General features: G+C 42.7%; 1 protein-coding gene across 1 annotated transcript; it reads left to right on the top strand.

Moving 5' to 3' along the window:
* Positions 1 to 10,921: 10,921 nt before the first annotated feature.
* On the top strand, positions 10,922 to 13,009 carry gpr25 (G protein-coupled receptor 25). Its single transcript, XM_076141098.1, has one exon. It carries the CDS (start codon positions 10,974 to 10,976, stop codon positions 12,078 to 12,080), a length of 1,107 nt encoding a protein of 368 aa, XP_075997213.1. The 5' UTR covers positions 10,922 to 10,973; the 3' UTR covers positions 12,081 to 13,009.

The following is a 13,009-nucleotide window of genomic DNA, read 5'->3' as shown; positions in this document are numbered from 1 at the left end:
TGTAACCCAGAATATCCCCAACACCCCCCACCCCCCACCTCCCCTCCCCTCCAAAAAAATTAGATGAAAGCCACAGGGTCCCCTTGCTCTCAGGTTCAGATTGAGTTATTGACAGCTGTGCTGGGAAGAGTGTTTGACAGTAGCCTCTGGTAAATGTGTGGTCAAAGGAAATAATTAGCTGTGCCCACGACGACGGCTCCACTACGGTGAAAGCTGTCGCATTTTGAATTTTAGTGTTTGTATACTGGTATGTGTGAGAGTGTTTTCATATAAATATATGAGAGTAAGAAATCTCTATGTAAATACCTACCCAAATGTTGACATTTATGATGTTTTGGACAGGTTCACCGCTTCTAATGTTTTGCTCACTTTCCCCCCTTCATTCCTCTGTTCTTTGTGTAGTAAAAAAAAAATCACCCCAACTTTGTAGTTTAATGGTTGTGCATATGAATAACTGTTCAATTGTTTTGTTTTTTTGCCTTTTGTTGTTTATTTACTGTCATTTTTCTTTTGTACAATAAATCATTTATTTAGCTTATGAGCTTATATCATTTATTTCTTGCAGATTCTACTTATCTGGACGGATAGATGCCTCACACCTTGTCACACACTCACACACACACACACACACAAAGACAGACTTACATCAGCCACCGATGGCAACTTGATTTTTATGGAAAAGGTGGCAGGAAGCAGATTTTACTGCGAGGCTAATTGGTGACAGCGAGCGTTCACAGGACAAAGGTTTAGTGTTGGGCTTTGGGTCGCCATTATTTGTATTTCATATAAGATCCAGCCTGGCCCAATTAATATGCCACCTGATAGGAGGGCCTCTCATCAACCTAATTTAGGGAATCAATAGGGGACAAATGAGAGTGAGAACGAAGCTTTTTAGTGACGCAAACGGACAAAGACTACCCAGTACAAGCTGCAGGAGCCTGATGCCAGCAATGACATAAACCTTTTGACCAATCCTCACTTGACATAAACAAACATTTACACAGTCCTCTACCCCTCAAGTACATCAATGTACCATACTCATCATCAGTCATACCCGCCCTGCACAGACAAGGGAGGACATTGATGGATGTTTTTATTGTTTTGGCACATAAGGAGCAGTTGTAGATGTTAATGGCTGAATACTGCCCTCAAAGCACTGGAGACGGCTAACATGATGAACTCTGACCCGGCTTCATTAAATAAAAACAAAACTATGCCACGGAGCCACTTGTGTTCGAAAAAGAGTACAGTACAATGGGAATATTGAACACCTTACAAAAGGCTGAAGAGAGGCCGGGGGCAGGGAGGACTTGGGAGGAGCTTTATGGCAATTATAGCCATAAAGTTAAGAAAGAAGGTGAATTGGGGGCAGCACTCAACAGCTTCAATTGCTGGACACAGTAATCAGTAACACCTTTTTTGTCTGGGGTTTAGAGAGGGGAACTGTTCAGGAAAGATCACACACACTCCAAAGAATCTCACGTGACAATAAAATAAAGTGCTGTGGACGTCGCTGTACGAAACTGAAGAATGCACGCGATCGTGTGTAATTCATCTGTTATTCCTGCTTTAACATGGCACTGTGCTGATGAGAAATGTGATTTTATTTGTGATACTTAAGTCTTCTTCATCCTCTCAAAGGGGAATACAGATTTATCCAAATTGGGGGTTGGAACTAAACGTCTGCTACAGAACAAATCTTTCTATGGTTTTTGCTTACAAGATATTTGACATACTGGAAAGCAAATGTAAATTAAAATCTAGAAGTATCCCATTCTAATTGGTATGATTGATCGACAACATACAAAAATCAATTTGTCTAACTTATCAACTTATCTAAATGAAATTCTTAGAGATAACGTGAAAAATTGATATATATATTGATATATAATTTGATATGAAATCCAGCAGTTGACTTTGTGTCAGTAAAAAAAACAGACCTGAATCCCATTTTCATCTTCATCTTCAGTGGAACCTGGAGTCATAAAGCCACTTTGTAATTGAGTCCCTGCAGTGTTTCAGCATTTCTGCTCTCGTGAGCGACACACGCGCACACACGCGCACACACACCATCTGCTTCAGGTTCACACGGTGGTAAGCTGTAGTCGGGTGGGCCCGGGTGACTCTCTAGGGCCGTGCCGGGACATGTTGCTGGAGCGTCCCACAGATCTGAGAGCTTACCTGGGGACGGGACGACCATCCCTACCCTGGAGGAGTTCCTCTCTCTAACAGGCAAATACCCACATAGGAAGCTGCAAAGGGTTTAATTAGGCTGGCTCCTGTACGTCCGTTTGGTGCAGGTCATGTTAATGCCGCGGGGACTAATCATTCTCAGGGAATAGAAGCAGTGTATTTGAAGCTGTTTTAGTGATGTTAGATGGACCGCAGTGCAAATTAAGAAGTCGGAACATTTGGAAATCTGTGTGAAAATGATGCATTTAAGACCAGTGCTTAGAAAAAACTAATCACTTCCTCCACCCTACACTTTCTGGTAACTTTCGCAGATTTTGAGTGACAGGAGGCAGCAAAAAAGAGTTAAGCAGCTGAACTTAGTCAAATATAGGAAGCTTTTTGCTCTTATGAGGTTATTTTTGTATTAATCAAATGTATAGGTTTAAAGTTGGGGTTAGTAAGAGGGCAGCAAGCCAGAGTGACACAACTTTAAAGTCCCTGTATCCATAAATGGGTTTGGTATACAGATTGAACCTTATAAGAACAAGATCACAATTTATTCTGGTTATAACACACAATCTTTCAAGGTTTTGCATCATAAATGTAACCACAGTAAAGTCAAATAAGAACAAAATGAAACATATTAATTTCAGAAGACAAAGGTCTTAATATTTGCTCTAACGTTTTAAAATCTTAATGATGACTGTAAAAACACGTCGCTCTGAACATTCTGTCCACTTATTTTGTAAGCTTCTCACAGCAGTGTGTGATTACTTAAAAGTCAGTCGGACATCTCACTTTTGGCAACAACAGGAATCAACCCGAGAGCAAAAAACAAAACCTTTTGTCCCACGCTGTCATCCTGCAGCTCCTGCCACTATACAGTCTTGCAATAATCCTTAAATCCTCCTTCCTAATCAGCGGCTTCTACCTATAGGATTATTGATTGAGTATTCTTTCATCCTTGATCATCCTGGAAAAATTGCTGCAGCTGCTGATTCTCTTCTTCAGCGGTTTGGGGTAAATGTGAGTGTGATGGGTAAAATAAGAGTGGAAGGTTATGTGAGGACACAGCTGCACTCGCTTGGTAGGACCAAACACTGAAATATTCCAGGTCACTGATCAAACCTCCAAAAACAACCCAAAACGTGCTGTCACACACACACGCCTGTATCTGACATGCACAGAAACAAGACCAAAACAAACAAGTAAATAAAGCCAATGTGTCTCACATCCATTTAAGGAAATTAGGGACTTCTTGGATAAGGAGGGCAAATTTTAAATCTCGTATATTTAACTTTATCCTTGTATACTGTGACATTGCTTATGTGCTCTACAGATTTCAATTTGGGTTTTATATAAGCTGCCTTGACTGTTGCAAAATATGTAGATGATGTAAATGACAATGTAAATGACATCTGACCTGCTCACACACAGCGAGGAGTGTGTGTTCTATTGTTCACATGAATAATAATTGATATTTTGTTTCAGCACATTGTGTACACAGAGCGCTGCAGATGAGGCTCTGGTGAAACATGACGGCACAAACAGTAAATAACGAGTGGCCAAAATATGGCCGTGGAGAGGAGGATGCCGTTGGTTACAGTGCTGGCCAATAAAAAAGGCTTGTGGATTTCTTTGAGGCCTGAGCAGTCAGTGAAAGGCGCTGTGGGGTCTCCATAGTTCACATGGCAAACTCTCAAACACCCATGGGGGGTTGCCCTCCCTCCCTCCCCTGTCATGCCTTAACTGAGGCTTGTGTTGACACAGTGCTGGCCAATCTAATTTTGATTGTCAGGAGCAAGGAATGGCGATCCTCCCCCCGCCCCCCTGAGATCATCAAGTTCATTTCTCTGGCTGCATAGGGATTTTTTTCCTCTCTGCCCCCCCTCCATCTCCCCACCACTAGAACAATATTCAGCCGTTCCTGGGCCTCACAGAGTGAGCTCACTGGAGTTAATCTCTCAGGCCTCTCTCTCTCTCTATCTCTCTCTCTCTCTCTCTCTCTCCCTCTCTCTCGCACTCTCTCTCTTGCTCTCGCTCGCACTCTCTCCCTCTCTTTCTATTCAAAAAGCCATTGGAGAACAGCTTGAATTAGTGACAGTTATTATTCAGACTAATGAGTAAAATCTCAAAGGCAACAAAAGTGGACTGTGACGTCAACTATAACAGCATTCATAAATCATTCATTCTTGGCAAGAGGGATTTGTTAATAAGTGGATGACAACATTTCTACAATCTATAAAATTTTAATTACATTTGTGACAAACACAGAGGGTATCTGTGGGGCCAATTTGCCTCGAAATGAAAATATTTGGGGGTCAATCTGTGAAATGTCACGAAGACTTCATTGTTTTGCAGATCTGCAGCATCAGAAAAGACAGATGGCCCTTTACACCTTTGTTTGTGTGTGTGTGTGTGTGTGTGTGTGTGTGTGTGTGTGTGTGTGTGTGTGTGTGTGTGTGTGAAGACAGGCAAAGGGCAGCTTTACTGACAATGCAATTTTCGCTGCATATGCATTTATCTGGCAGTTTGTGCCACAGTCCTGCATGTAAATGTCAATCCTCCACATGTTTAGAAAAATAATGTTACTTTGTGAAGATGAGAAATGAGCAAATCTGTGAATAAAGATTCATTCATTATTCATGCATTTTCTGATACTGCAATTTGGTGCAATGCTTTCCATCATTTCAGATTTAAGTATGCATGATGGGTTAATGCAAAAAGGGGTTACTTAATGTCTTTTGTGTCATGCAGAAAGAGGGGGAAACGGCATATTGATAAGCTATGACAGTGGGTGGACGCCTCTGAGTGAATGCAGGCAAATTAAAGCCGCTGCACAAGGGGAAATAAGACTGTCCCTGTGAATATTCTCTGACAGCAAAGACGGTATGTGAGTGCGTGTGTGTGTGTGTGTGTGTGTGTGTGTGTGTGTGTGTGTGTGTGTGTGTGTGTGTGTGTGTGTGTGTGTTACAGGTTTGTAGCACTAAATGTCCAGTGACAAGTAACTTTGGCACTTGGTTTGAGTTGCAGGAATTATGGTTGCACAAGATTACGTGCAGTAAAACAACTTGCCCAGGTGAGGGCACTACAACTAAAGGTCAAAGTTTAAATTAGTCTCAAATACTCTTCCTCGCGTTTGCTTTGTACAGCCATCATTCACCAGAGACTGATTAAGTTTCTCTTATCAACAGTACAACTTGAGTTTAAATCAATGACAACTCAACTAAAACTATGATAGATTCTCTCAGTAGTATGGAGGCAAATATACAAAACGGATTCAAATCAATCATGGGGGGAATATATGACAAAGAAGAAGTACAAAAGTGATAAATATCAGTCTTACCAGATTATTTATTAAGAATCACTAAAAAGTAAAAGCATATCACAGCGCATATGATGACATAAATCTACAAAATCTACAAAAAAAAGGGTTGATAACAGCAAATGTGCTTTTAAGCGCTCAAATCTCCAAAAAGCACTAGGCAATCGAGCTGCGGGCACAACTGCAGATTGTCAGAAGTAATCTTGACATTAGAGAGAACAATTTTAAACCCAGAGATCAAAGGTGAAAGGTCAGATTTGTTCTGTCAGGGAGGGTGAGTTCACTGAGGGGGAAAACTGACCAAATCATAGCCTGTACCTGAAAAAAAAGAGAGAGCACACAGATTCGGACACACATTTTCACGTCGACCTGGGGCTCCTTTGTGTTTAAAGAAATGCATGTTTAAAAAGTAGGGATGGGGCGAAAATTAAAGAGGGGGCAGGGTGGTGTGTGTTCGGCGTAGGTGCATGATTTGCAAGCTGTCAGATGACGGCTGCGAGGATGAAGAGCAGTAGGCCCCATTCTCTGTCCAGTGCTCCCTGCTCCCCCTCCCCCTCGCTCAAACGCCTCCCCAGACCCCATGGGAGGAGGTCTGTTGCGCTGTGGCCACACTAAATCAACATCGTCCTAATGAGGTGTCACACTTGACCCCCAGCAGCCTCAGCCCCTCACATGGGTGTCAGAGCCACAATGAGCGGCCCTCCATCTCCAGCGCCTGCCTGACACATTTTGATTCATGAGAGAGCCTGGGCCCTGTCAGGTCAAAATTACCCCTATCAAAATGCCACCATCAACACATTCATCAACCCCACCTCCGAATCCACCCTTTCTTCCTCTTTTTTATCCTCAAAACACAATCCCTCTCCAAAATCAACAATACTTACTCACCAAACCGTCAGTGTGGTGGGCATCCTCCTATCACTCCCCTAAAGCGCACACACACACAAACACGCACGCACGCACGCACGCACCAATTCATACATACATTTCCATACTCGTGCGTTTAACATCTGACAATAAACCGTCACTGATCACCTCTCAGGTCATTTGTGTCGCCATCACCGGGAGACGTAATGGCGCTCTAAAATGGTGAACTCTGTGTCCCCCAGGTGCTGCTGAGCCGATTCTCTGACCTCCTGACCCAAAACCCTCTGAACAGGTCGACATTGCCAAAAAAAAAAGCCAAGCTAAGAGTGAAAGATCTGCACCAACTGCAGGCCTGAGTGATAACATGAGAACAGGAGAGCAGAGGACGGACGTGGTCGTGTTTGATAGACATCTGTGCGAAACAAGCACAAACAGGAAGTCTTAACATCTTTGTTGAACGCACTTATTGTAAGTCGCTTTGGATAAAAGCGTCTGCTAAATGACCGTAATGTAATGTAATGTAATGTAATCTTAAGACAAGAAAATATTCGTATCAAAAACCATGGCATACTGGTTAACACAATAATGTCCTCAACTTCTTGACAACCTGCACTTTTCACCATTAGATTTAAAAGTTGAGAACAAAAACTGAAACACAGTGAGACGATTCCTCCCTCCAACATAAGGAACTTTGGAATAAGACAATTGCACTTGATTGTACCACGTCATTCAATTTAAATGACCTACTTGTTAACAAATTAGAAGTTCTATTGTGTTTTTTGTGACTAGGTCTCATCACTCCAGCAATTTTGCTTATACAACTAACAGATGTTCCCACTTGATATTAGAAAATTATATAATTATACACTGTTATTACATAATGTTGAGTTTTTTATCATTTTCATTTCCTACTAGAATGTTAAGTCATCTGGATTACGTTCATATCAGCCATTTATCTCCTCAACCCTCCCCCCCCCCCAAATTGCTCCAGTTTGTAAATCCTTTCGGTGATCCTCATTAGCGCCGATGATGAGGACGGAGGCCGGCTGTCTCTTGTCACCATATATGCTGACAGAGAGAACCTGCATGCTCTTCCTCCGGCTGAGTCGCTCAATCACCGAGGGACAAGATCATCTACCTGCCTCATCAACCGAGGCCCCTAACAGCAGATGCTCCTCTTCAGCCAAAACGAGGAGGAGGATCAACGTAACAATCATCTATAGTCCGCTTTGCAAAGATCAATATTCAAAAGCAGCGCCGTGTCCTCAGTCAAGAGTTTGATACAACCTTGTCCTTCTTTTGCAAGGACACGCTAGGACACGCTGAACAGATCATCTTCCTGTCACCTCTGCCCAACCGAGACCATCTGTCCCCAAAACCTCTGAGAGTGACGGCTTAACACATATATATCTAGTATGTTTAGTGTAAAGGGTATTAATGAAATCACATATAGACTGCATGTTATGATATCTTGCAGTAGTGATATTGAGACACTGTGGCAAAGCAAATGTCTCTCGTGCCTCTTTAGTGTCCAGGTGTAAATAAGCAGTGGTGGAGATTTGATAAATAAGTCAATATAAAGTGTGGTGAAGGGTTTATTGCACTTTGACTATGTGCATATCCTCTCTCTCTCTCTCTCTCTCTCTCTCTCTCTCTGTGAGCGTGCATGTGTGCCTGTGTGTGTGCATGCGTGCGATTTTCTTGTCCAACAAAAGGAAACAGTTAAACAGTTAAACCCCTCTTCCCATTTAAACTGACTCAGAATGGAGTACTGAGGCTGTGCAGCTCTTTGTGCTCGGGGGAACTTTTTTATTTAGTTACACAGCTAAAACAAGAAGCTTTCACGCCCCAAACAATGGACTCCTTTTCTGAAACTTAGCACTCAACAAGTGAGGAGCAAATTGTACGTGTGTGTGTGAGTGTGTGTGTGTGTACGTGTGTGTGTGTGTGTGTGTGAGTGCCCACGTGTGTTCGTGTGACCCCCCCCCCTACACACACACACACACACACACACACACATACACACACAATCACACACCCCACACCCATGCCCAACAATCCCCCTGACGCATACCACCCTTTCTCTCCTCAAATAAAAACAGAGTAAAAAGGAAAAGAGAAATCATCCACTGTTGAAGTACTTTACGAGATCCTCCTCCAAACAGAAAAAGCACTAAGTATCCATGGGAATCTTAGCACGTTAGGGAGGCCTTTCTCCCTTCCTCTCATCCACTCTCCCCCCGCTGCACCCATGGACCAATGCAATTGTTTATTTTCTCCCATTGAGGCTGCTCCATTCACTGGCTTTCACATTTACTCTGCTCAATTGGAGTGAGACAGCACTTATTCGGGGAGAGGAATGTAGCGTTCCACTGACAGAGCAGCAAGAATGCAGAAGAAATAATTAAAAGTTTTTAAAGGAGAAAAAAAAAAAAAGAGAAAGGTACAGCTGAGCGTGAGGGAGTGCGGCGTCAACTGGAACAATGCTGAGCGACAGGATTTTCTCCCCGTGATGAGTATATCCACACATCACCTTGACACTACAAAGGAGCGGAGGAGTGTTTGAATAAAGCACAATGTTAGAAAGTAGAGCAGGGACACTAGAAGGAGGTCATTCATTCTCCTGCTTCTTTCTTCTTTTTTTTTTTTTTCATTTAAACCGAAACTCCACACAAAACAATGAGGAGTTCTCCTGCCTGGCTAAGATGTGCCCTGTCCTCCAGCCTCGCTCTTCCCCGAGCCACGGCACAATGGCAGCGGGCCGGACCACAGAGTTCACTTCTCCTCCGGCTTCATCCTGTCCGGAGGAGGCGCTTACACAATGACACTTCTTTCTTTCCCTCTCTCTCTCTTTCTACTCTGTGACGATTAACCCAAAGCTTTTTCCTTCCTGTCAGTCGCCATTATCCTCCATCAGGCCTGAGGATGGTGGCAGTGAGCAGAGGTCAAAGTGACGGTGATCAAAATCTGATACTAAAGAAGATAAATCCATCTAACAGTATTAAGTGCCAGGTGATCTGCTGACTCAGTGTGGGTGTGTGTGGGTGTGTGTATGTCAGGAGCAGGCTCAATAGTTCATCTCACATCGCTTTTGAGTCACATGTTTTTGACTCCAGCATTGTGATTGAGGTTTCTGATATGTTGTAACTTGTATCTATATATTGTGGGCCTATAGCTCCTTTGACCTACTTATTAATGTACTACATATATGACTTATATACAAACCATTTTAAAAATAGTTCATAGAAAGGCGAAGATAGAAAAGAAAAGAAGATAGAAAGCTCCCAGGCTTCAATGAGAAGCAGCAATGTGCTCAGTGGGCTTTTAGTTTAAAAACTGTCAGACGTCAAAAGGTCACGTTTTTCACATTCACCACCTGCGGCTGACACTGACTGAGATCTGCACTTGATGCTTGATTTGTTTTATGTTATATGAGTACCTGTCTGTAAAACCTTCATATAATGAGTACAACTGCAGGAAGGAAGTCCACCCTGACTTAACCTCGGTCTTGTGGTTCTCTTAAACCCAAGATAAACGGGCGGGTTGTTCCTTGCAGATGGTGCAGCATGTGAGGGACAGTTGTTCATGCACACACACAGGTAAAGCAGTTTCCGTAAATTCACAAACTGGAGGGCACTTCACATACCTCCCCCAAGGCCGAGTAGTTCTCCAATGCTGCCCCTCAAAGATGAACAGGTTAATCACTGGACTATGATCACCAATAAGTAGCACATGTCCACTAAATTTGGTTACAGATGACTAAGTCATTTGTGAGATACAGCACTTTTTGACGGATGAGCCACGCCCACTCAACTTTGGCAGCCAACCATAGCAAAATTGTGAGGAATATCAAGAAACACTGACTGGTGGGGTAATAAATAAAATCTCCTGAACGGCAAACACATTTCCAGAGTGAACTAATGCCAATCAAATTCTTCTGTAGTGTAACTGTTGCATTGCATCATGTTTCTCTGCATTTGGACTGGAGGCTGGTGTAAATCTAACCTGCCCCCTACTGGTCAGATCAACCTGCTACACAACAATATAAATCAATCTTCTTTTGTAAAGATTGTTCACAGTGCTCATAACTTAAACTTCTGCAATCCTCCCCTCATCTTTCCACACACACACATCCTCATATAAACTCAGGGTCTCTTAAATCTCTCAAATGAATGATTAGAATCTCACATAATCGTCATGATACGGAAAAAAAAATCTTAAATTATTAACAAGTATAAAACTAAACTATGCCGATGACAAAGTTGCAATAATCGACAAATGACACCTTTAATTACAGCCTTACTTAAAGAATTGTAATGTCAGTGCTGTATGCTTTTGCTTATCAGGCTTTGTGATTTCATCCTTGTGAAAAACAGTGCAGTATATTTAATCCAAACAGCTGTTGAGTAGGGGCATATAAAAAAACAGAGATAATGAGATAAGAGGGAGAGCAGATGGGTGAGAAGTAGAAGTACGTAAAGTAGCATATGTGAGTTTCTGTGGTTTCTCACAGGCATTCTGTGGCATGAATAAACAGCCTGTTCCTCCTCTGAGATTAAACACAGCCACAGATGAAAGCAGATGTGAAGAGAACATCATTCAGCTCAGAATGGACGCCTACACATATCCTTCCTACGACGACTACAATTTTACTTACAATGCAACCATATATTTATCTGACGCGGAGGACGAGGACTGCTCCGTCTCCTACCCTCATGGCTCCAACCTCTACCTGCCCGTTCTGTATTTCCTCATATTTTTCACTGGCTTTTTGGGAAACCTCTTTGTAATCGTAGTGATGAGCAGCAGGCGGAGGAGAGGCGGCCGGTTGGTGGACACATTCGTGATCAACCTGGCCGTGGCCGACCTTGTGTTTGTCCTCACGCTGCCCCTGTGGGCCGTCTCTGCCGGTCAAAACGGTAACTGGAACTTTGGGCCTTTAAGCGACGTTCTGTGCAGGCTGAGTAGCTACATCATTGCTGTCAACCGCTTCTCCAACATCTTCTTCCTCACCTGTATGAGTGTTGACCGCTACCTTGCTGTCGCAAGGCTGATGGATTCCAGATTCCTCAGGAACAGTCTGCGCATTCGTGCTACTTGTGTGGCGGTGTGGTTGGTCTCCATGGCGCTCGGCATTCCTTCCCTGGTGTACCGGAGCGTGGATGAGGGATCCTGCCTGGAGGATGCCCACTCGTCTTTTTTTCTTGGCCTCAGCTTGACCACGGTGTTACTCGCCTTTGTTCTTCCAGTGTGTGTCCTCCTGCTCTGTTATTGCACCATCCTCGTGCGCCTGAACAGGCACAGTGCTGCTGTTTCCAACCCTCGAACTCAGGCCCGCCGCCGACACTCCCTCAAGATGGTTCTTTCCATCATCGGGGCCTTCGTGCTGTCCTGGCTCCCATTTAACATTTTCAAAAGCATCTTACTTGTCTCAAAGATGTTAGAAGCAGATCTGAGCTGTTACTCTTTATCGTGGCTGAGTAACGGCCTCCTGCTCTCCTCCTGCCTGGCTTTCTTCAACAGCTGTGTCAACCCGGCCATTTACCTCATCCTGGACCATCACTTCAGACGGCAGGCTCACGGCCTCTGCATGTCCTGCACTGGGAAGCCAAAGTCACCCCACAGTTCCAACTCTTCAGCTTCATTCACCAATGCTGCTACCTCGGACAGCTGTGGGACAACGCCTGTGAGGGGCCATCATCATCTTTGTGATTAGAAACTCTGATGGGTACAGTGTCTGCATTTAACATTACAGTAGTCATGGACGGATTACTATGTTTGTTATTTACTTGATCTGTGACACTGGTTACAATTTTGAATTTAGCTTTTAGTAATGCTTATTTTATCCTGATTTTAGACATGTATCGTACATTTAATAACATAACAGACCTTCTTTGAACATGAAGTTCATATTGCTTACACATTATCATGCAAGGATGTTGATATAAGGCAAAAGTCTTATATCAACATCCTTAACTTATAAGAAGAAAGTTAGATAGCCAGAACATAAATAAAAATGCTTATTTGTTTGTATCTATATTTCAATACATTGATGATATTGGCAGCATTACAGGCATCGGGTGCCATGGTTTTCATTCACCAATAGGATTTTTTTTTTTCTACATTAAAGCATTACTTTGTAAATAGTAATTGCCTGAGTAATGTTTCATTGATGTTTTTACTTGTGTGATAAAATTGTACCTTTTAACAAACAAACATTTTGCTGTTTGTGGTGTTTTTTACAACAGGCATACATAACGGACATACTGATAATGTGCTACTGTCAGGGCTTTTAAAGATATCAGAGAGAACAAACAAACAAACATGTGAATAAGATGTAAACTCACAAGCATGCATTATGATGTGCACAGTTGAAATGATTTACCTTCTTCCAGAAATTATGTATGAGCCACACATAAATGTAAGTTGTTTTTATGTTAACTAAATATTATTATAATCAAACTTACAATTTTGGTGAGTTGATATAAATGGGAACTAAAAAACTGAATGCCTGATGATTCCTCATGTTGCCTGACCTGACATCTCTCAATTATTATGTACTGTACTGCATGTATGCCTGTTTGTGCATGTGTGTGTGTGTATTTCAGGCCTGTGTCAGTTCAATAAACCGAGTGAAGAACTGAA

This window comes from Genypterus blacodes, unplaced genomic scaffold, assembly GCF_046128005.1.
Source record: "Genypterus blacodes isolate CSIRO-AG114 ecotype Tasmania unplaced genomic scaffold, CSIRO-AGI_Gbla_v1 ptg000017l_1, whole genome shotgun sequence".
In the NCBI taxonomy this organism is placed as follows: Eukaryota; Metazoa; Chordata; class Actinopteri; order Ophidiiformes; family Ophidiidae; genus Genypterus; species Genypterus blacodes.
Note: the sequence above shows the minus strand (reverse complement) of the source record. Positions and strands in the feature narration are given on the sequence as shown.

Bases quoted from the DNA above. Each gene is read 5' to 3' on its own strand.
- gpr25 (XM_076141098.1), top strand. From the start codon at position 10,974: ATGGACGCCTACACATATCCTTCCTACGACGACTACAATTTTACTTAC.